A 20,653-nucleotide genomic window follows, 5' to 3' on the forward strand; every position below is an offset into this window, starting at 1 on the left:
TTAGATAGGATTCTTTCCTACAATCAGGTGAATACTGGTTGAAAGAATAACCATTACAATTTAGGGAAAATGAAAAGATTAACACAGAAAGGAAGGTTTTCTCTTTAGATACCTGGACTGGGTTTAGAAGAATCCTGAATTCTCCCAACAGTCCATCTCCCATGTTAGTTCCACTACGAGAGTTGGCCAGGATTATTAATGGAGTCCATTGCTTCCCAAGCTTAGAGGCTAGCTAAAAAAAATTAAGGTGAACGAAAGGGTTAAATATCTCATCTGCACATTGTATTGTGTTCAAGTCAAGTCTCCTTCCATCACCATTTATCCTTTCTATACCTTCCCCCACCTACCCTACTCCCCAATTTTTCATTTCTTGATAACAACAGTGCTGTAATTTGCTGAGAGAAAAACAACTATCCCAGAACAATAAATAAAATGTAAAAATCAAAGAACAGGACAGGACCTTAAAGATGAACTAATTTAACTTCCACTTAACGTACAATTCTCTTCTACATTATTCTAGCTAAGTCCTCCAGTGTATGCTTAGATACGCATATAAGAACTCACTAACAAGGCAGCCCATTCTACTGCTAAATTATTAGACAGTCTTGACTTAAATGGAGTTAAAAATCTGTCTTTTCATAATTTTTATTTATTGTTCTAATTTCATTCTGAAGCAACTAGAAATAATTTCATTTGTTTTTCCCTATAATGCTGTGCTCAAACATCTGAAGCATATTATCTTTCATTAGTCTTGTCTCCTAGACCAGTGGTTGGCAAACTCATTAGTCAACAGAGCCAAATATCAACAGTACAACGATTGAAATTTCTTTTGAGAGCCAAATTTTTTAAACTTAAACTTCTTCTAACGCCACTTCTTCAAAATAGACTCGCCCAGGCCGTGGTATTTGGTGGAAGAGCCACACTCAAGGGGCCAAAGAGCCGCATGTGGCTCACGAGCCGCAGTTTGCCGACCACAGTCCTAGACAATGCATTTCAAGTTCTTTTAACCGTTCATAGAATGGACAATGCCTTTCTCTGCTCTTTTACCTTGACTGTCCTTTTCTGGATATAGTCTAATATATTTTGTTTTTTTCAAATAGATGAAAGAATCCAGATTTGTACAATGACCAGAGTCAAATGAAAATAATGTTTTTCTAACCTAACAATTTATTTCCTCTCCCCTTCTCCTTGTGGATGGAAAAACAAATGGAGTTGTTTTGTGGTTTTTCTTAGCGATTCTCACTCCTTGTGATCTCAGAGTGAATTCAAATACATAGGGGTTGTACATTTATTTACTTATTTTTATTATCATTTTTTTAATCCTCACCTGAGGATATCTATTTTTTTTATTGATCCCAGAGAGAGAGGGAGAGGAGAGAGAGAGATAGAAAAAAAAATCAATATGAGAGAAAAACATTGATTAGTTGCCTCCTGTACATGCCCAGACTGGGATTGAAGCTGTAACCTAGGTATGTTCCTTGACTGGGAATCAAACCAGAGACCCTTCAATGTATGGGAGACACTCCAACCAACTGAGCCACGCAGGCCAGGGCTGGGGATTGTACATTTAAAAATATGTATCACAGCCTGGCCAGTATGGCTCAGTGGTTGAGCATCAACCCATGAACTAGGAGGTTGAAGTACAATTCCTGGTCAGGCTCGATCTCCAGTGGGGGGCATGCAGAAGGCAGCAGATCAATGCTTCTCTCTCTGTTCCCCTCCTTATCTATCTAAAAAAGAAATCAGTAAAAACATATTTTAAAAAATGTACCACAACATTAAACATAATGTTTTTATATTTTCAAATTCCCTTTTCTTTTGCAGTAATATTGATAAAGATGACATTTAAGATATAAAATTCTAACTTGGAAAAGATACAATTTAATTTTAAAATAAAATGGTTTAACCATTTTGGCATATTCATGTAGAAAATCAATGCCAATATTTATAGTTATTCCTTCAGGCTACATAATGACTGATACATTTACATCAGTTTTCATACACATACTATAAAGTGCTGTTAGCAGCTTCAATGTTCAACATTATTTGTGGGACCATATAATGAGCAAGGTAAATGCATCTCTAGACACCCTGTGTAAAGTTCCCAATGGAAAAATTCTTCTAGAACAATGTGTGAGGAAATCTACATTTTCTTTTCACTGACAATAATCATGAATCCCAATCCTAGCTGTTCAATGAATCAGAATCATCTGAGAACCTTAAAAATACATGGATGGCTGAAACCGGTTTGGCTCAATGGATAGAGCATCAGCCTGTGGATTGACAGGTCCCAGGTTCAATTCCGGTCAAGGGCATGTACCTTGGTTGCGGGCACGTCCCCAGTAGGGGGTGTGCAGGAGGCAGCTGATCGATGTTTCTCTCTCATCGATGTTTCTAACTCTCTATCCCTCTCCCTTCCTCTCTGTAAAAAATCAATAAAAAAATGTATTTAAAAAAAAAATACATGGATGGATTCCTGGGACCTACTTACTAAATCAGACATAGTCAGGGAAGTGGGTTTAGGAACCTGTATATTTAAAAAGCTCCTCAATGATCCAGAAGCAGGCAGTGATTTAGAAACCACTAATATAACATTTCCTTTTAGACATGAAAGATCTCAAGAGCCCAAATTTGTGGCACACCTCTAGGATCTGGATAGGGATTTATGGCTTACCATAATGATTCTTCTCACGTACACATAGTTGTAATGGTCACACAATGACTTAAACCACTTCTTGGAAATCAATTACATAAGGACAAATGAACTCTGATTACCATTGCATAATCTGTTTTTTTGTCTTTACGCATCAGATTAATAGAGGTTAAGTAACTGGGTGGAATGATGAGGTTTCTGAATTCTCCAAAATCACACTTTTCGTTCTTTATGCTACTTCTCATGCATTCGTCATGGACAGTTTTCTGACACCAAATGCACCTGAGGGACAGAAGAAACAAAGAGAATAACGAATAACTTAAAACCATAGCTTACTGATCTGCAGACCAATCATTTTTGTCAAAAAATCTAAAACAGTAATTTCATCACTATTGAGCATAAAATCTGGCAAATGAAAGATTTATAATTGTACCTACATAGTGAAAATAGAGCAATCAAGTTTGAACATACTTGGCAGTTTAACAGTGTTTTTTAAAAGATGGTTTAGGGCCCCTAAGATCTCTTCAGGGTGTCTGTGAGGTTAAAATCATTTAAATAATAATAATATGTTATTTTTACCCTCATTCTCTCAAAAGTGTGCAGTGGAGTTTTCCAGAAGCTGTATGGCAGGTGCTACGTCAATAAACTGATGCAGAAATAGATAGGAGACTCTGAGCTGACTTCTAAGCCAAAGAGATGTGCCACAACTAACATCACTCTTCTCTTTAGATTTTCATTTATTTTGATAAAAATGCAGTATTTAGCCTGGCCAATGGCTCACTGGTTGAGTGTTGACCTATGAACCAGGAGGTCACAGTTCTATTTCCATCAGGGCACTTGCCCGGGTTGTGGGCTTGATCCCCAGTGTGGGGCATGCACGGGGCACCTGATCGATGATTTTCTCTCATCACTGATGTTTCTATCTCTCTCTCCCTCTCCCTTCCTCTCTAAAATTAAAAAAAAACAGTATTTGTTATCATGATCAATCTTTTAAAAATGAATATTGAAACAAGTTCTCAGTTTTAATTTATAACATGTTAAATATCAGATCTGATCCACATAAACAAAAGCTGATCTAGAACAACTGTTCTGTGTATTATTCATTTGTGCTTTGATTGAAGCAGGTTCGTGAGGCCTCCAGTCCTTAGTGCTTGAATGCCCCATTGGCCTGGGTCCTTGAAGCATTCCTCAGGGTCCAGTGTGAAAATATCTTCACTTATATAACCATCTGTGAATATTACAACTACAGTAAAATAGTCCATTTCTTGGTGGCTGTTAATACAAAATGAATCTCTATGTTTGCATTTGAAATACAGACAGAAGACATGCACATTCAGATTGGCCTTTGTTTGGACCAGTGCAGAAACCAGCAGGGAGGGAACAGTGCTCGTCAAGGTCCCGGGCTTCTGTCATTAATCCGATCAGCAGTTAATCCTCTCCCAGATAAGGCAGCTCTGGCTATCCAGATGACTGCAGGCTGGCTGAAAATAAACGTCATAGTTAAATGAATAATTTAAAAAAAGGACAATTACTCTTTCACCCCAGGTCAACAATTTAGTCTTCCATTTTAAGGTGTGTGTTTTTCCAGTTGGATGTTCAGATTTGCCAAGTAATTACTGCTATTTACTGCTGAAAGAAGAGTTATCTGCATGACCTGTTAGAGAAAACTGTAAAATAACCTGCCTGATAACCTTTGTTGATGCTTGCTTTCAAACTATAAAAGATGGTTTATGCAGCTGAGGTACTGTACCTCCACCCACTTTGTTAACTTTAAAATAGTATGTTATCATTGAAAATAATCTAAAAGGATACTCACTGATTTATTTCACAGTGGTTTCCTCTGGGAAGGAAAGTGGGACTGAAGGATGACAACATTCACTTTTTACTCTATATTCTTTTGTAAATTGCCTGAGTTTCTAAAAACCAGAATATCTTCATGTATTGGTATACATTTTAAAATTAGATAATATCAGCTTATTCTTGAAAAAGACATAAAACTCATCCAGAGATAGTCACTCTTAACTTTTAGATGTGCTTACTCTCGATTTTTACAGTGCATAAATGTTTGGTTCCCAGGTTAGGGATATGATGTATATATATCTGAATAGTACTTTTTTTCTTCCCACATTGTATGATGAATATGGCCTATGCCATGAAATATTTTTAAAAGACATGGTTTGCAAAGAATGAGTAATATCATATGGACATAACATAATTTACTTAACCCCTTTTTTGTTTTCCCTCCCAAACATATAATTTATTTTTCTAAGTATAAATAACATGATGAATAAAATGAGGCTTAAATATAAATGAGGCTATTTTTCTGGACTCTTAGAAGTCAAGTTACTGAGTCACAGGCCATGCATTTTCCTAAGGTTCTTGATATGTCTGCCCAATATGCTTATCAATGCACGAAGGTGTCCATCATATCTAACACTTGCTAATACTGCTCATTAGGACTTTACATTTTTTTTTTTTATAATTTTATAGACAAGGAAAGTACTTTGTTGTTTTCATTTGGATGTCTTTGATCACCAGGTGAAGTTGAATTTTTTTTTTTTTTGGCCTTTTGTTGATTGATTCATGCCCTATATTTTAATAAATAAATGCATGCATTTTTTATGTGTGTAGGATATCAACATTTTCCTGTCATATTTATTGCAAACTACTTTGTTTTCTTTTAAAGTTACTTTTTAATGTACGTAAGTTTATTTTTTGATAGATCTGTATTTCTTTTTGTGGTTTATTCAAATGTTTTTATGCTGTGAAGACATATACCCCTGCCACCTGATTTTGTGAAAACAGCTACATTTGTTCATTTATGTATTGTCCATGGCTGACTTTGTTCTACATTAGATAGTAGAGTTAAGTAATTTTGACAGACCAAATGATCTGCAAAACCTAAAATAACGTAGTTTTGGCTCTTAACAGAAAAAGTTTGCCTACTTCTGTTCTAGAAGATGATTTGCTATTTTTCATTGTTTCAGATAATTAATAAAATGCATTAACACATACCAATAGAACACAGAGATATAAAGGGATGTAATGAAGAAAGACCTTGTAAATGAAAAGGCACCTTACGTTTTCTTAATGACACAGAACACAAAAGGAACAAAGGTTCACTTAATAACTGTAATGAATACTTAAAAATATAAACTAATTTTCTATTTAGTTTAGAAGAGAGGTGAAAAGATTAAAAGGAAGTAGAAGCAGGAAAACGAGAAAAAGGAAAAAGTCTACAGGAAAGTAAGAATCCAGCAGTGTGTGGCAAGAAACAGATGCTTACTATGTGAAAACTAAATAATGACTGAGCATAAATTAAAGGGCCTTTGTCATTTGTCTGCGGAGTTTATCTGGGCTGCAGGCATCACTTGTCATTACTGCCCTTTGAAATGCTAACTTGTTGTACAGCCTTCACAGTTCATTTAAAATCACAGATATCCCAAGAATAGGAGCCCCCAACAGTGCTTGATAAAATCCAGAGACAGGGACAGTCTGGCCTGTGTTTAAAAGTTCTAAATAGCCCTGGCTGGTTTCGTCAGTGGATAGAGTGTCGGCCTGGGAAGTTGGGGGTCCCAGGTTTGATTCCAGTTGGGGGCACATGCCCAGGTTGTGGGCTCGATCGGTGGGGGGCTTGCAGGAGGCAGCCGATCAATGATTTTCTCTCATCATTGATGTTTCTATCTTTCTCCCTCTCCCTTTCTGAAATAAAACAAACAAAAAAGTTCTAAATAGATATTTATCTTGTTTCTCTTTCTCACATATTTCATTCCCACAGAAGGTCATAGCTGACTGTAATCCTGAATAAAATTACTGGCTGAAATAAATCAGAACATTGCAGAACATGTGCCACTTCAGGACATTGTGCTCTTTTCTCCTGGGAATAATAAACCCTTCCTAAATTATACAGAGACCATTTCTACCACGGGTGAAGGGTTCTAGCATGCTTGGACAGACTGCTCAGTACTAGTAAGAACAAGGTAGTGAGGAAAAGGAGATTTATCAGCACAAACATTCACTGTGCTCAAGGGGGTGGGGAGGGGACACAAGATTAAGGATAGAGGCTCATGTTTAAAAAAGCTACATAAATATACAAGTGGTTCTCCAACTTTAGGGTTACCTGCAGAGCCCGTTAAAGCCAAGAATGCTGGTCCCCAGCCCAAGTTTCTGATTCAGTGGGTTGCCAGGAAAAACAGAGGTTGCTCAGTTAAGTCTGAATTTCAGATAAGTAATTTTTAGGTATAAGTATGTCCCAAATACAGCAAAAAATTTTATTTTGTTCGCTAAATCTGGCAACTCTAGAATTTGCCTTTCCAACAAGTTTCTATGTAATGCTGCTGCTGGTGGTTGTGGGGACTTTACTTTGAGAACCAGAGAGAAACAGGATATTATGTTATCATCAAGAGGGAAAAATTTGAGGGCAAGGATTCCTAGAGGAAAGGGCTCAAGGTGAGTCTTTAAGGATGTATAGAAGCTATCCAGGAGAAGGATACTTAAAACTGAGAGGAAAGAAAGCCTTGAGAGAGAAAAAAAAAGGGCAGGAAAAAAAAGGACAGCCTGCCTGATGTTGCTTATACATAAAAGTTTAATGCAGGTGGTGGTAGGTAAGGTTAAAAGGGCAGGCAGGGTCCGGAGAATATGTAGGACTGTGTTAACTTCGAGTTCACTCTGAAAGACCATCAGTGCATGTGATGGGAGCAATTGAAGGGTTTTAAATAGAGCAGGTACTCCGTCTGCTCCTTCACAAATCAACATAGTGCTCTGATCCTCCACCCTAATGATCTTTCTAGTAACACAGTTAAGATACTTATGGCAGCCACTTTTATCTAATTCTGCACCAACACAAAGAAGGGAAGGAAATAAAACAATACTAAGTTTATGTCTTCTTTCCAATTAATCCCAGCTCTTGAAGACTGAAGCTTACCTACAGGGAGAACCATAAAATGTAAAGACATCGGTAACCTAGCTCTCATCGATGCCAAAAGGACAAAGAGACCAAATAAAAATGAGTGGTAACAAAACTCTAGCTGTTTAAAACATATTTTTTGGGAAAGTTAATTCTTAAATCTAAATCTGATGGGTAAAACTAAAAAAAATAAGACTTAAAAAATAGGTGTTGAATACTGCCAGTGTGGCTCAGAGGTTGAGCTTTGACCTATGAACCAGGAGGTCATGATTCAATTTCTGGTTAGAGCACAAGCTGGGGTTGCAGGCTCAATCCCCAGTTGGGGGGTGTGCAGGAGGCATCTCTTTCTTTTTTTAAATATATTTTATTGATTTTTTACAGAGAGGAAGGGCGAGGGAGAGAGTTAGAAACATCGATGAGAGAGAAACATCGATCAGCTGCCTTCTGCTCACTCTCCACTGGGGATATGCCGCAACCAAGGTACATGCCCTTGACCAGAATCGAACCTGGGACCCTTCAGTCTGCAGGCCGATGCTCTATCCACTGAGCCAAGCCGGCTAGGGCAGGAGGCATCTCTTTCATCTCTCCCTCCCGCTTTCTCTCTGAAATCAATAAAAATATATTTTAAAAAAATAGGTGTTGACCTAATAATGCTCACACTAGTTAAGAAAAAAAAAAGGATTAAAAAATAACAACAGACATCAAAAGTCACTTGCTATCTAGTGCCACCTTTCTATATCAGTTCTTAAACATGGTTAGGGGCCTTTCTGCTTGTCAGAAATGAAACCCATCACAGTGAAGACATCCATATTTAAGGCTGAGACAAGGTTTCATAGTAACAGCATTCCTAACCCTGTCCAGGGGGTTAGAATTCTGTTTTACTTCTGACTACAATTCTCTCAACTGTAAAATAAGTACATGATCTGCAAAGTACCATTCCCTTTTATTACCAATCTCTAACATGACCTTTACCTAGTTTCAGGCAATATTTAAGAACACAAGTATGTTGTTCAGTGTGTATTTAAAGCCATTAAGATATTTTTTGCTTAGTCAAACTCACTCTTCTAAGATGCTACATGTCCTGAAAAACCACTGACAAAAGGAGTATACCTTTAAGTGTTATGTGTCACTATAGTATCGATACCTAAATTCGAAAAAGGTACTTGAAGTGCTGCTTTGGAATGACACTTGTCTTCCTTGTACATTGGTAATACAACGCTGAGGATGAATCCGTTTTACGACTCTAGGAAAAAGTTAACTTATCCGTACTTCATTTTTTTCTTACATAAAGTGGAGATAATAGCAACAAAAGCTAAACTATAACATACAGTGGCCATGAAGGACACAGCACTTAGAGACCTCTGGATGGAAGTTGAGAGCTTACAAAACGGCAGACAAAAGGTCAGGCTGGCTGAGGAGTGAGGCGCTATAGCATCATCTCAGCATATGACTATTGCAAAGCTGCCCTGAATGTTTATTAGCGTGCTTCCTCCGAGTGGTCACTTCAGGTCATTTGCAGAGATCAAAGCGGGCCTCTGCACCCACGCCCTAAATCCTGACTCCCATCTGTACCCACAAAGGCCATACCTGTAATCGCAGAGCTTAGGCTGACTGCCGCACTGCTGCGTGCAAACCACACAGCAGCTGCACAGGGGGACGTTGCCCCGTATCCAGTGGTGGGGCATGGCGTCCAGGGCCCTGCCGTCCTGCTTGAGCACGATCTCCTTGCACTGGAAGCGCTTGTCGGCCTTCTTGAGGCAGCCCTCGTCCACGCGCAGCCCGCAGCAGTCGCAGAAGGCGCCCTGCAGGATGTGCTGCGCGCACACGCAGCAGTAGGTGGGGTGGCTGAACAGGTCCGTGTCGTGCCACCCGTGCTTGCTCTTGCGGAAGATGTCCCTGCGGTGCAGCTGCCGGCGCGACCGCTGAAGGCTGCACCAGAAGGTGATGAACACGGGCAGCAGCACCGAGCACAGCGTCCACAGGACCAGGTGCCCGTCCGCAAACAGGCCCGAGTAGGGCTCCGGCCGCTTCTCTCCTTCCATCTTCTCCAGGGACGATTCCTAAGTAGAGAAACGCTGGCGGTCCACCTCGGGTTCCAATGCCCGCCCCGCCTTCCTTCCTGCTTCCAGGTGGTATCCGAGGAGGGGGACGCGCACCTTCTTCTCCGCGGCCCAGCCCCAGGACAGGAGCCCTAGTTCTCCAGGCCCGCGGACCAGCCCGCCGAGGGGGCGGTGCCCCGCGCGGTCACGCTCCGCCCCGACCTCGCCCTGCGGCCCGCGGTCTCCCCTCCCCTCGCCTGGTACAGGCGGAGCGCGGAAGATTGTACCGGCCGCCCGCCGCGGAAAGCCCTGCGCTCCCGGCGCGTTGGCGCACGTGGGCCGCGCGGCGCCGGCCGGCGTCCGTAACCGTTAAGTTATCCCGCGCCCCGCATGCCCTGCCACCCACCCGGCCGCCGGGCCGGCTACCCACGCATCCAGCTGCTCCAGGCCCGGCTTGGCTCCCCGCAGGCCCCGCCCGCCCGCCGCGGGGCCCCGCGCCCCCACCCCTTCGGCAGGCCTCCTTGACCCTGGCCTCCGCCCCTCACGCCCTCGGACTCTACCTCGTGCGGGGCGGAGGCGCGGTCCCGGGGGCCAGGCCTTGGGCGCTCTCCCGCCCTCGCGCGGCCGCGCGCAGGAGTCCTTTTCCGGGTCTGCCAGGGGCGCCGACGTCAGCGAAGAGGCCGAGACGGTCCCCACGCACTCGGAGGAAGGTGGCAGGGACCGCGGCGGGGTCTCCGGGCGGGGCGGGGCGGAGGTGTGAGGGATGATGCGCAGGCCGAATGGCCGGAGGGGGCGGGGCCTTAGGAAGAGGGCGGGGTTGACAGAAGGGGCGGTCTCCAGGGGCGTGGCTTAGGGAGAACTTCGGGCGGAGTAACAAGAAGTGGGGGCATTAGAGAGGATGGATGGTTGAGCCCTGTAAGTCTGCAACCATAGAAAGTTCTAGTATGAATGATTTACAGGATGAGTCAAGCTTATCTCAGACCTTCAACCTCCCCTCCTCCTCACTGTCTGGTGGAGGGGGGAGGTTGGCACAGTTTTGAATGTTGGAAGGGAGAAAACTGGCAGTTTTGAAAGTGTCATCCTCCTATCCTATGTAATAATCCTATATAATAAAAGGGTAACATGCAAATTAACCCTAACAGTGGACCGACCAGAATGACCGCTTGACCAGTCACTATGAGGCACACTGACCACCTCTCGGTCCCTTTCCCCAGCTGGCAGGCTCTGATCACCCAATGGCGAACAGGGAACTGGGGGTGGGTGGCTTCGGGGGGCAGGGCCGGCTGCAGACAGCCAGGGAAGATGGCCCTGATCACAGGCCAGGCCTAGGGACTGTACCTGTGCATGAATTTCGTGCACCGGGCCTCTAGTATAATAAAAGGCTAATATGCAAATCGACCGAATGGCAGAAAGACGAGTCGCTATGATGCGCACTGACCACCAGGGGGCAGATGCTCAACGCAGGAGATGTCCCCTGGTGGTCAGTGTGCTCCCACAGGGAAGTGCCACTCAGCCAGAAGCCGGGCTCACGGCTGGTGAGCGCAGCAGCAGCACTAAGGACCCCTCAAGGGATGCCTGGCTGCTGGCTTAGGCCCGCTCCCCGCGGCCTAAGCTGGCAGGCAGACATCCCCCGAGGGGATCCGCATTGTGAGAGGTGCAGGCCAGGCTGAGAGGACCCTCCTCCCAGTATACTAATGTTGTGCACGGGGCCTCTAGTATACTAATAAAATGGGACGATCCAAGTCAAACATTGAGAGAGGTCACCTGAGCACTTATTTGTTAAACTCATACTGGCAGAAGGCTTCCTGTGTGCCAAGCAAGCACTGACCGAGGGGCTCCAGCTCTCACAGAGTGCCCGGCCTGTTGAAACATGCCTAACAAGAAGCATTTATCAGCCCTGTTTATAAAGCCCAGCTTCCATCTTGGCACTTGCTAGCACCTGGCTGAGTTTATCATCCCCACTTTACAGATGAGGAAAACCAAGGCACAGAGTGGTTGAGAAACGTGCCTGATGTCACAAAGTCAGTGGGTGTTGGAACTGAGATCACTTTGTTTGAACTTGGCCACCCAAGTTACCTTGCATCTAAATTAAGCCATCCAAGAGAGACTTCCTTTATTTTGTTATTTCTCTCAGACACTTGAACCCCAGGGTTCTTGTTAACATGCAGATTTTGAAAAAACAAAACAAAACAAAACAAAACAAAACAAAAAAACATGCAGATTTTGATTCCCTTTTTTGGGGGGAAGAGGCCTGAGGGTCTGCATTTCGAACAAGTGCTGCTGGTTTTGCTGGTAGAGTATGTAAAATCTGGATTGTGGAGATTGAGGGGAAAGTGCGAAGAAATGGGAAAAGTGTTAGGTCGCACGGTAAGGCCCTCACATGTCTCTGTCCTCTTGTGCTTGTCGGTTCACCTCTCTGGGCCTCCTCAGGTTTTTTACTGGTGACGTGGGAGGCTGAATGAGTTCTCTGAAGCCTCCCTTCTGTTCTGACAGCCTGCACTGTATATGGAAATGTCATTGTCTTTTATGAATCCTAGTTGAGGCAGAGCCTTTAAATTAGTTTGGACTTGAAAAGATAACAAAAGAATACACTTTTTAAGAGTGAAATTAAAAAAATCCTGTTATAGAACATTTGGAGAATATAGAAAAGTAAAAAGGAAGAAAAAACAATTATCCATCTCTCACCCAAAGACAACCTATGTTTGAACATTTCGGCCTATTTTCTTCCATTGTTTTCTATGGAAACATTGGTTTGCTTTGTTGTATGTGCAATATTGATCACATAGTAGATATATTCTCTGTCTGGCTATTTTTTAATTTAACGTTACAAAATGACTTTTACACATTTCTATAAATTTGTATTTAATGGTTGCATAATATTCCATTCTATGATAGTACATAGTATATGTTAACCTTACCTCTATTATTGGCTATTTAAGTTGTTTCTAATATTTTGCTATTATATATAACTCCTCTGTTTGGGGGTTTTCTTTAGAGTCTCACATTTCACTAAAGGTATGAAAAGTTTAAAGCTTATGGAAAAGTTTTTAACAAAATAGTCTCTCTTTGCCAAGAGAAAATCATCAGGGAAATTTATGTGTATAAGGACAGATTAATAGATATTACTGCATCTGGGGAAAACACTCTTATTCCACAAGAATTATTATTATGAAAGGCAATAGTAATAATAATTCTTATTATAGCCATGCAGATCCTAGACCCTGTGCAAAGTTTATTTATTTATTTATTTATTTATTTTTTAAATATATTTTATTGATTTTTTACAGAGAGGAAGGAAGAGGGATAGAGAGTTAGAAACATCGATGAGAGAGAAACATCGATCAGCTGCCTCCTGCACACCTCCTACTGGGGATGTGCCCGCAACCAAGTTACATGCCCTTGACCGGAATCGAACCCAGGACCTTTCAGTCCGCAGGCTGACGCTCTATCCACTGAGCCAAACCGGTTTTGGCTGTGCAAAGTTTATCATCTTCATTTTACAGATGAAGAAGACTTGCTTGATGTCACACAGCCAGGAGTCATCTGAGTTGGAGCTTTGAACCCAGTCAGTGAGATGCCAAAACCCGTGATGCTCATAACCCAGGTAGGTATCAGAAGGTGGTCTTCGATCCCCTGCATCAGCATCATCTAACCAGGTCTTGACCAGGTCTCCTGAATTAGAATTGTGATGGAGCCAGGAATCTATCTGCCTTCTTGACAGTTTCCCCAGGTAATTCTCTTCTGTATTTATTAAAACTTTTTTTTTTTTTTGGTTTAAATTGTGAACTATACCACTTATACAACAGATTTTATAAAACATATGCATAGTTAAAAAATAATAAAATGAACACCTGTGGACCCATCATGAAGGTTAACCTATTGGACATTGGGAGAGGAGGAAGAGGAGGGGACAGGAAGGGGGGCGTCCTGGGGAGAAGTGGGCAGGGAGGAGACCAGAGACCGGGGGTGCCCTGGGTGCTGCCTGCTGCAGGGGGCGCTGAGGAGCCCTGGCTCTGGGAAGAGAGGGCACACAGCATGAAGGGGCCTCCAGAACAAGGCGTGACAGCCGGGCACACTAGTGAGGAGGGGGCCATTCTCGCAGCTGCTGCCACTCTGTCTGTGAAGACACTGGCTCCAGTTCAAAGGGAAACTTGCTCAGAAAAACACAACAGACACTCACATACCCTAGCCCCACGGAGTCCTGACTGTCAACATGCTCAATTCCTGCACTTGCCCGAAGGGTGATGTCATCGGAGTCTGTGTCCCTGGCTCCCTCAGTTGGCTCAGCCTTATTTCTGCTTTGCAAGGCCTCTGGGACTGAAAGAGGAGCAATCTGCTTCACTCAAGACAGTAGAGGACCATGATGCCTGACTTCTCCTGGCAGCCTCGGGCCCCCTGAGGATTGCCCTGGGAACATCCTGAAGCTTATTCGTGAGCCATCAAGGCACCATCAAGTTACCCTAACTTCTCAGTTACCTGGAAAGTAGTGTCCCATTTTAAAGGTGCAATTCGATAAGTTTTGGCAAATATGTACACCTGTCTGATCAGACAGACTTAAAGTCTCCCAAATACATAATTCCTGTGGGTTTTGATCCTGGGAGTTGAAAACATAATATTGCCATGCGTTCCAATCGGGGAGGGAGCCACCAAGGAGATGGCCAGACGGTCACTGAAACCTTTGCACAGTTGGACGGAGCTGGAAAGGGAGCCCGTGACTTAGTGAGGCCCGTTCTCCATTTGGGTCCACATATCTTTCCGAAGTGACTTTTTAGGGATCAAAGCCATGCAACCAAGTATTAAGAGAAAACGCAGAACCAGGCTTCTGAATTGCTGCATCACAAAGTGTTAATCGAGGTTTTCAAAAAGAATGAAGCATGTTTAATCACATTGCCACTCACTAAGAATATCATACTTAATATGTGGGTAACAGCAAATTGATGGTTGTTATGAATAAATAAGTTATTACTATTTTTTTTTTTTTAAAAAAAGAACATTGGGAGCCTCTCCCGTGCCCACCTGATGGCTACCCTTCCTCCCCCGGCAGGAAACAGCTGTTATTTGTGTGTTCTTCATTCCCTTCCTTTTCTTAATATTTTCCCACCCCTGAAAGTATCCCTAAACCAGCCGTGGGCAAACTACGGCCCGCGGGCCGGATCCGGCTGTTCTATCCGGTTCTCTTGCTCTCCCCTCCGCTCCTTTACTTTGAATTTATATTAGTTCACACAAACACTCCATCCATGCTTTTGTTCCGGCCCTCCGGTCCAGTTTAAGAACCCATTGTGGCCCTCGAGTCAAAAAGTTTGCCCACCCCTGCCCTAAACAATATGGCTTTGTTTAGAAAAATAAACCCAGACCTGCCCCAGCAGGAAGTAGCTGTGCAGCCTTGCATATAGGAAGGCTCTTGGAGGAGGTAAGCTGAGTGGGGTCTGGGTCAGAGTCTGAATCCAGCTTCCCTGACAAGATCCCACCTGGAAAAACAAAAATCAGTGGGTAGGCTGGGACAAGTGGGCAGGTCTGTAGCTGGAACGCCAGGTGAAAACATGGCTGGGAGAGAGGTTGCTTTCTATTTTGCCTTCTTAGCTCACTAGGACTTCCCTCAACTTCTTACAAAAAGGTTAACATGGCATGCTCCTTGGGGAGAAATGAGGATCTTCCGCTGATCCAGGGGTTAGGGAAGTGGAACCTCACCAGCTCATGGTTGTCAAGATAAACAAAATATGTATAATCTGTCCCAGGCTCACCCAGGCAGTCTGTGCTCAGCATGTCTGCACCTCACGGTGCCCCAGCCCATGGCGCCTTGTGCCTGTCTGGACCACCCACCCTTCATGTCGGAGCACAGTGGTCATCCTGGGGTTTCCCTTCACCACTCTCCTGTTTGCATCCTCTGTTTCCTGGGCCTCGTGGCTTCCCCTTTCTTGGTGAATTCTCTTGTTTTTTTGTGGGGCACATCTGTCAGTAACTTTTAGAGTGAGGGCACCCGGGAGGCATCATTTGAGGCCCTGCCTGTCTATACATTTCTTTATTCCGCCCTCCACACCTGATTGTTTATCTGGTATAGAATTCTGGGTTGGGAATGATTATACTTCACGACATTGAACACATTGTTCCATTTCTGCTGCTCTTCGTGTCGCTGAAGAGATGTCTGAGGTTATTCTTATCCCTGGTCCCTTGAGTGGGACTGGTTTTCGCTTTCTGGAAACTTGTAGAATCCTCTCTAGTGTTCTGACAGTCCACAAAGGTGGGCCTGCCTTCCTCCGCGTTGGCAGGTTGCTGGGTCCTTCCAGTCCAGCAGATCACGTCCTTCCGTTCTGCAATTACTTTGTTGACTTCCTCCTCGCTATGTCTGTGTTCTCTTCTTTGATACTTCTGTTGTTGGAACATTAAACCTAGACAGTCCTCTCTACTCCTCCCTTTTTAAAAACATAAACTTCATTTTTAGAGCAGTTTTAGGTTCACAGCAAAATGGAGTAGAAAGTACAGAGTTCCCATATATTCCCTGTCCCCACACATGCACAGCCTCTCCACTATCATCTTGGGGCACCAGAGGCACATTTGCCACAACTGCGGAACCTTCCTTGACCCACCATTATCACCCAAAGTCTATCGTTTATCATGAGGGCCCACTCTTGGCGTTGTGCGTTCTGTGGATTTGGACAAATGTACCCCCCATTCCAGTGTTACACAGAAGAGTTTCACTGCCCTAAACATCCTCTGTGCTCCAGCTCTTCATCCCCACCTCCCTTCTAACCCTTGGCAACCCCTGATCTTTTTACTGTCTCACTGGTTTTGTCTTTTCCAGACTATCGTATAGTTGAAATCACACATGACGTAGCCTTCTCAGATGGGCTTCTTTCACTGAGTACTATGTATGCAGGGTTCCGCCATGTCTTTTCAGGGTTTGATAGCTCATTTCTTTTTAAGTGCTGAATACTATTCCATTGTCTGGATTTGCCTGTTTATCTATCCACCTACTGAGGGACACCTTGGTTGTTGCTGAGTTTTGGCAATTATGAATAAACTACTGTAGACATCTGTGTGCAGATTTTTTGTGTGGACATAAGTTTTCAACTCATTTGGATAAAGGTCCTCTTTAAAAATTTTTTTCTTCTTCTTTTTTTGTTTTTTTAAACAGCTGTCTCTTGCTCTCCTTTTTGCTCTGTTTTTCTAAAAAATTTCCATAGCTCAAATCATGAATCTTTTAATTTAGTTTTTAATTTATATTATGGCTTCTAATTTTGAAAAACTTCTGTGTTGATTTATTTTCTGAATATTCTTTTTTACAGCATCCTGTTTACATTTCGTGGGAGCAAAAAAAAAAAAAAAATCTCTCAGAGGATATTGTTGTTGGTGGTTGTTTGCCTTGTCGGCCTGCATCATCTCTGCCCCAGTTTGCTTTTTCTTTGGTCCCTTTTGTCTTCATTCTCCACTTCTAAGGCTTTCTCAGATGTCTCGTGAGCCTCCAGGTGGCTCTCATGCGCCTGAAGGTTTGAGAGCCATTGCTAGACTTTCTCTTATCTCACTGAAGCTTATCGCCACTGAGCTCCCACAGAGAAAAACAACACACATTTCAGTACTTTTCCCCTGAAGAACCAGAGCTGTTCTCTCCCACTTAAAGGCCCAGCACTTTTCCTGAATGAAATGTAATATGACAGTCGCCTTAGCGGTGGTTTCACCAACGATTCCGTCCAGGCCCCCCTCCCCTAGTGTGTGTATTTGTGCCACCTCGCATTTCTACACCTTTGCCAGCGCTCCTGTCATTCCTGTTTAGGTTGGAGAGACGCCTGGCACCGGCCGTCAGGAACCTGCCGCTGACCTTGGCTTTCCTTACCTGCTGGGCAGACTTAAGCTGAGGCCAATGTCCTGGCCCCGAGCAGAAATGATAGCCCCCTTGGGGACGCACGCCGCAGGCCGGAAAGGCCCCTGTGCAAGGCCAAATCATCTTGCCATTGTGTCGCTGCTCCAAACAGGAAAGTGGGTGTTTGTGTAGAATGCTGAGGGCATGGAAAGGGAAAGAGAACCGAAGGGCATGGGGTGTGGACACCAAGGGGGGAAATCCACGCATATTCAGAAGGGCCCACATTTTCTTTGTAAATACAGATGTATTTTTATTTCAGCAACATGTAAAATTATACATCTTAATATGTATGTGATTGATCATTTGGTTATTACAAAGATATTTACAGACTTTCTGTCATGTGTCTGAGAATGGGGTGGGTATGCACGTATAAATAAGGGTGATTTCACAAAGAGAAGAAGGAATGATAATAATAGCAACAACAAGAGTGGTTTCCAAGTGTTAGACCCTTACCAAATCTGTCAAATCCTTCATGCATGCTTTCTCTTTTAATTCTCAAAATCCCATGGGCTAAGTTTTATGAGGATTACTATTCTTTTCTTTATAGGTGAGAAAACAGTGATTTGGACAGTTTGCCCAATGTCATGGCTTCAGTGTAACACAGGTAATAAATTTCAGAGCCGGGATGCAAGCAAGCCCAGGTCTGTTGGTGACTCTGTAGCCCATAACCTTGACCATTACACCACACGACCTCTATGGTGGATGTGTATTCACTTTTGAAGGAAGCTTCCATCAGGACCCTATGATTAACTTAGATCCCATAGCTCCAGATTTGGACACACTAACCATCCCAGCAGAATCCCCTGTGTCAGTTAGCTGTTGTCAGGGTATTGCTGAGTAACAAACCACTCCTAGACCCAGTGGCTTAGAATAACAGTCATTTAATCTCAAGGATCTGCAGGCTGGTGGTAGCTCTGCTTCAGTCTGTGGTAGCTGGGGGTCCACTGAGCTAGGCTGGGCTGGCTCGAGAGGGTCTCCTGTAAGCTGCACATTGTGTAGACTTGATTCCTTGCTCAGGTATTTTCCATGTGAGTCAATTCTGAGGCTCAGCTCGAAGGGGCAGTAGCTACCTGGGGGAGCTCTTTGGGCAGCAATGTCAGCGATATAGGAGGGCAAATACACTTCATACCCTTGTTTGTGTCAGTCTGCTTCCATCCCATTGTCCAAAGCAAGTCACTTGGTGGAGCCCAAGGTCAAGGGGCAGGACTGCCAAGTCATGTGGCAGACAGCATGGCTATGCAGTGGTGGTGGTGAAGCATGGATGCTAATGATTCAATCTACCGCAGCTGCCCGCACAGTGTGCTTGTAAATTAATGGGTGTATGTGTGCACATGCAATTTATGGAGTTACTATTATTTAAAACTATAAAGGAGCCCTAGCTGGTTTGGCTCAATGGATAGAGCGTCTGCCTGTGGACTGAAGGGTCCAGGTTCGATTCTGGCCAAGGGCACATGCCTGGGTTGCGGGCTTGATCCCTAGTAGGGGGCGTGCAGGAGGCAGCTGATCAATGATTCTCTCTCATCATTGATGTTTCTCTCTCCCTCTTCCTTCCTCTCTAAAATCAATAAAATATTTAAAAAAAATAAAAACTATAAAGGAATTATATGTACCTTGTAAAAATATAGAGTTTCTATGCTGGTGGGAGAGTCAGACAATAAAAAAATAAATAGCCGAAACCGGTTTGGCTCAGTGGATAGAGCGTCGGCCTGCGGACTGAAAGGTCCCAGGTTCGATTCCGGTCAAGGGCATGTACCTTGGTTGTGGGCACGTCCCCAGTAGGGGGTGTGCAGGAGGCAGCTGATCGATGTTTCTCTCTCATCGATGTTTCTAACTCTCTATCCCTCTCCCTTCCTCTCTGTAAAAAATCAATAAAATATATTTAAAAAAAAATAAATAAAAACAACTACGTAAAGGGATGTTAGAATTTATTTCATTGACTCTGGACACATTGTAAGTCTCTTGGGACAGATTCAACATCTTTCTATAATTAAAAAAAGATGTTCCCTTGTCCTTGAAGTTTCTTTAGCTCACAGAATTTGAAATCACGTCTTACTCTTCTAAAACAGTATTCAGTGCAGCAACGTCGGGAGCTTGATGTCAGCTCTATCACTGTTTAGGATAGTTAAAAAAGATGGGAAACCACGCAAGGGAAGAGATTAGTTATGTTAGGGTGCTGTGAATATAGATGGTAGCATTCTTCCTTTACCTTTTCTCAGGTGTCATATGGGCAATGCAGCTCTCCTAGGCCTGAGCATCTGATGAAGATCTTCAAGTTAATTAAAATCATAGGAAAATAGTCTTAGGCACTGTAGCACTCTCTCTTTCCACATCCAGTAGATTCTCTGGGATTGCTGGCAACTTTTAGAATAGTTAACCTTAGTGGCCTTGAGTTTCCTGATCTTGGTTGTCCCTGGTTCTGCTCTTTTACTCTGCCACCTTGTGGATTTTTGGGAAATTGCATCGTCTGCTGTGAGCCCTACTGACTCACCTAATTGATCTGGCTGCTGCTTTTCCTGGGAAGGAGGGGAGGGAGTAGAAGAGAATTCTCCCAACCAGAGGGACATCACAACAAGGTGACTTTACTTTTTCACTTTTTCCATAGTACTCCCGTCCCCCTTTGGAACAATGTCCTCAGGGGCCCGGCTGATGGGCATTTGAATGGTCCTGCCACTATCACACCTGAAGGGCCCTCTCTACTGCAGACCTTGAACCAGCATCCCAGGGTGGGACACAGGCCCCTGACTTTCTCCAGTACTACCTCTCCAGTTCACGAGAGATCCCTCCTTTTTTCAAATTAGGAAAGTAATTGAATCTTACTAAGAGCTTACAGTCCAGTCAAGGAGACAGATTTTAAAAAATATACAAATAAAGACAATATTTACACATTGTGGTGAGTGCTATGAGGTAGTAATGGTGGTGGGGGGTAGGGAACTTCATTAAGTAGGCTGGTAAAGGCAGGCTTGCCTGAGCAAGATACATTTCAAATTGAAACCTGAAGGATGAGAAGGATCCAGAGGGAGGAAGAGAGTCTCTGTGCAAAGATCCTGAGGTGGAAAAGAACTTGTTAGGTTGAAAGTAACTAAGTGTGACTAGATTGGCGTGAGCTGGAGGGGAGTTACCCGAATGGGGTTGGGAAAGGCAGCAGGCGCAGGTGATACAGCTTCTTTTTTTAAAAAATTTAATTTAGCCCTAACCGGTTT

At 43.5% G+C, this 20,653-nt stretch overlaps 2 protein-coding genes across 8 annotated transcripts in view; one reads left to right on the forward strand and one right to left on the reverse strand.

The window, feature by feature from the left end:
* Window positions 1–10,290, reverse strand: part of DGKE (diacylglycerol kinase epsilon) — a 28,463-nt gene extending 18,173 nt beyond the window's left edge. The window contains exons 1-4 of one of the 3 annotated variants that reach the window (XM_080677964.1): window positions 10,159–10,290; window positions 9,147–9,619; window positions 2,776–2,935; window positions 113–232 (exon numbers count right to left, since the gene is read on the reverse strand). In XM_080677964.1, coding sequence (XP_080534090.1) covers window positions 113–232; window positions 2,776–2,935; window positions 9,147–9,601 — 735 coding nt within the window. In that variant the 5' untranslated portion in view covers window positions 9,602–9,619; window positions 10,159–10,290. Of the gene's footprint in view, window positions 1–112; window positions 233–2,775; window positions 2,936–9,146; window positions 9,779–10,158 lie in introns of those variants that run through there. The other 2 variants (XR_013961087.1, XM_080677963.1) reach the window with 2 other exon arrangements.
* The window catches only part of LOC308252976 (uncharacterized protein C17orf67 homolog), a 31,378-nt gene continuing 20,572 nt past the window's right edge, over window positions 9,848–20,653 (forward strand). Inside the window, exons 1-4 of one of the 5 annotated variants that reach the window (XM_080677967.1) lie at window positions 9,854–10,308; window positions 13,102–13,202; window positions 17,367–17,569; window positions 18,001–18,057. In XM_080677967.1, coding sequence (XP_080534093.1) covers window positions 18,033–18,057 — 25 coding nt within the window. In that variant the 5' untranslated portion in view covers window positions 9,854–10,308; window positions 13,102–13,202; window positions 17,367–17,569; window positions 18,001–18,032. Of the gene's footprint in view, window positions 10,309–13,089; window positions 13,203–17,366; window positions 17,570–18,000; window positions 18,058–20,653 lie in introns of those variants that run through there. The other 4 variants (XM_080677969.1, XM_080677966.1, XM_080677968.1 and 1 more) reach the window with 4 other exon arrangements.

This window comes from Plecotus auritus (assembly GCF_963455305.1).
Source record: "Plecotus auritus genome assembly, chromosome: 7".
Lineage (NCBI taxonomy): Eukaryota > Metazoa > Chordata > Mammalia > Chiroptera > Vespertilionidae > Plecotus > Plecotus auritus.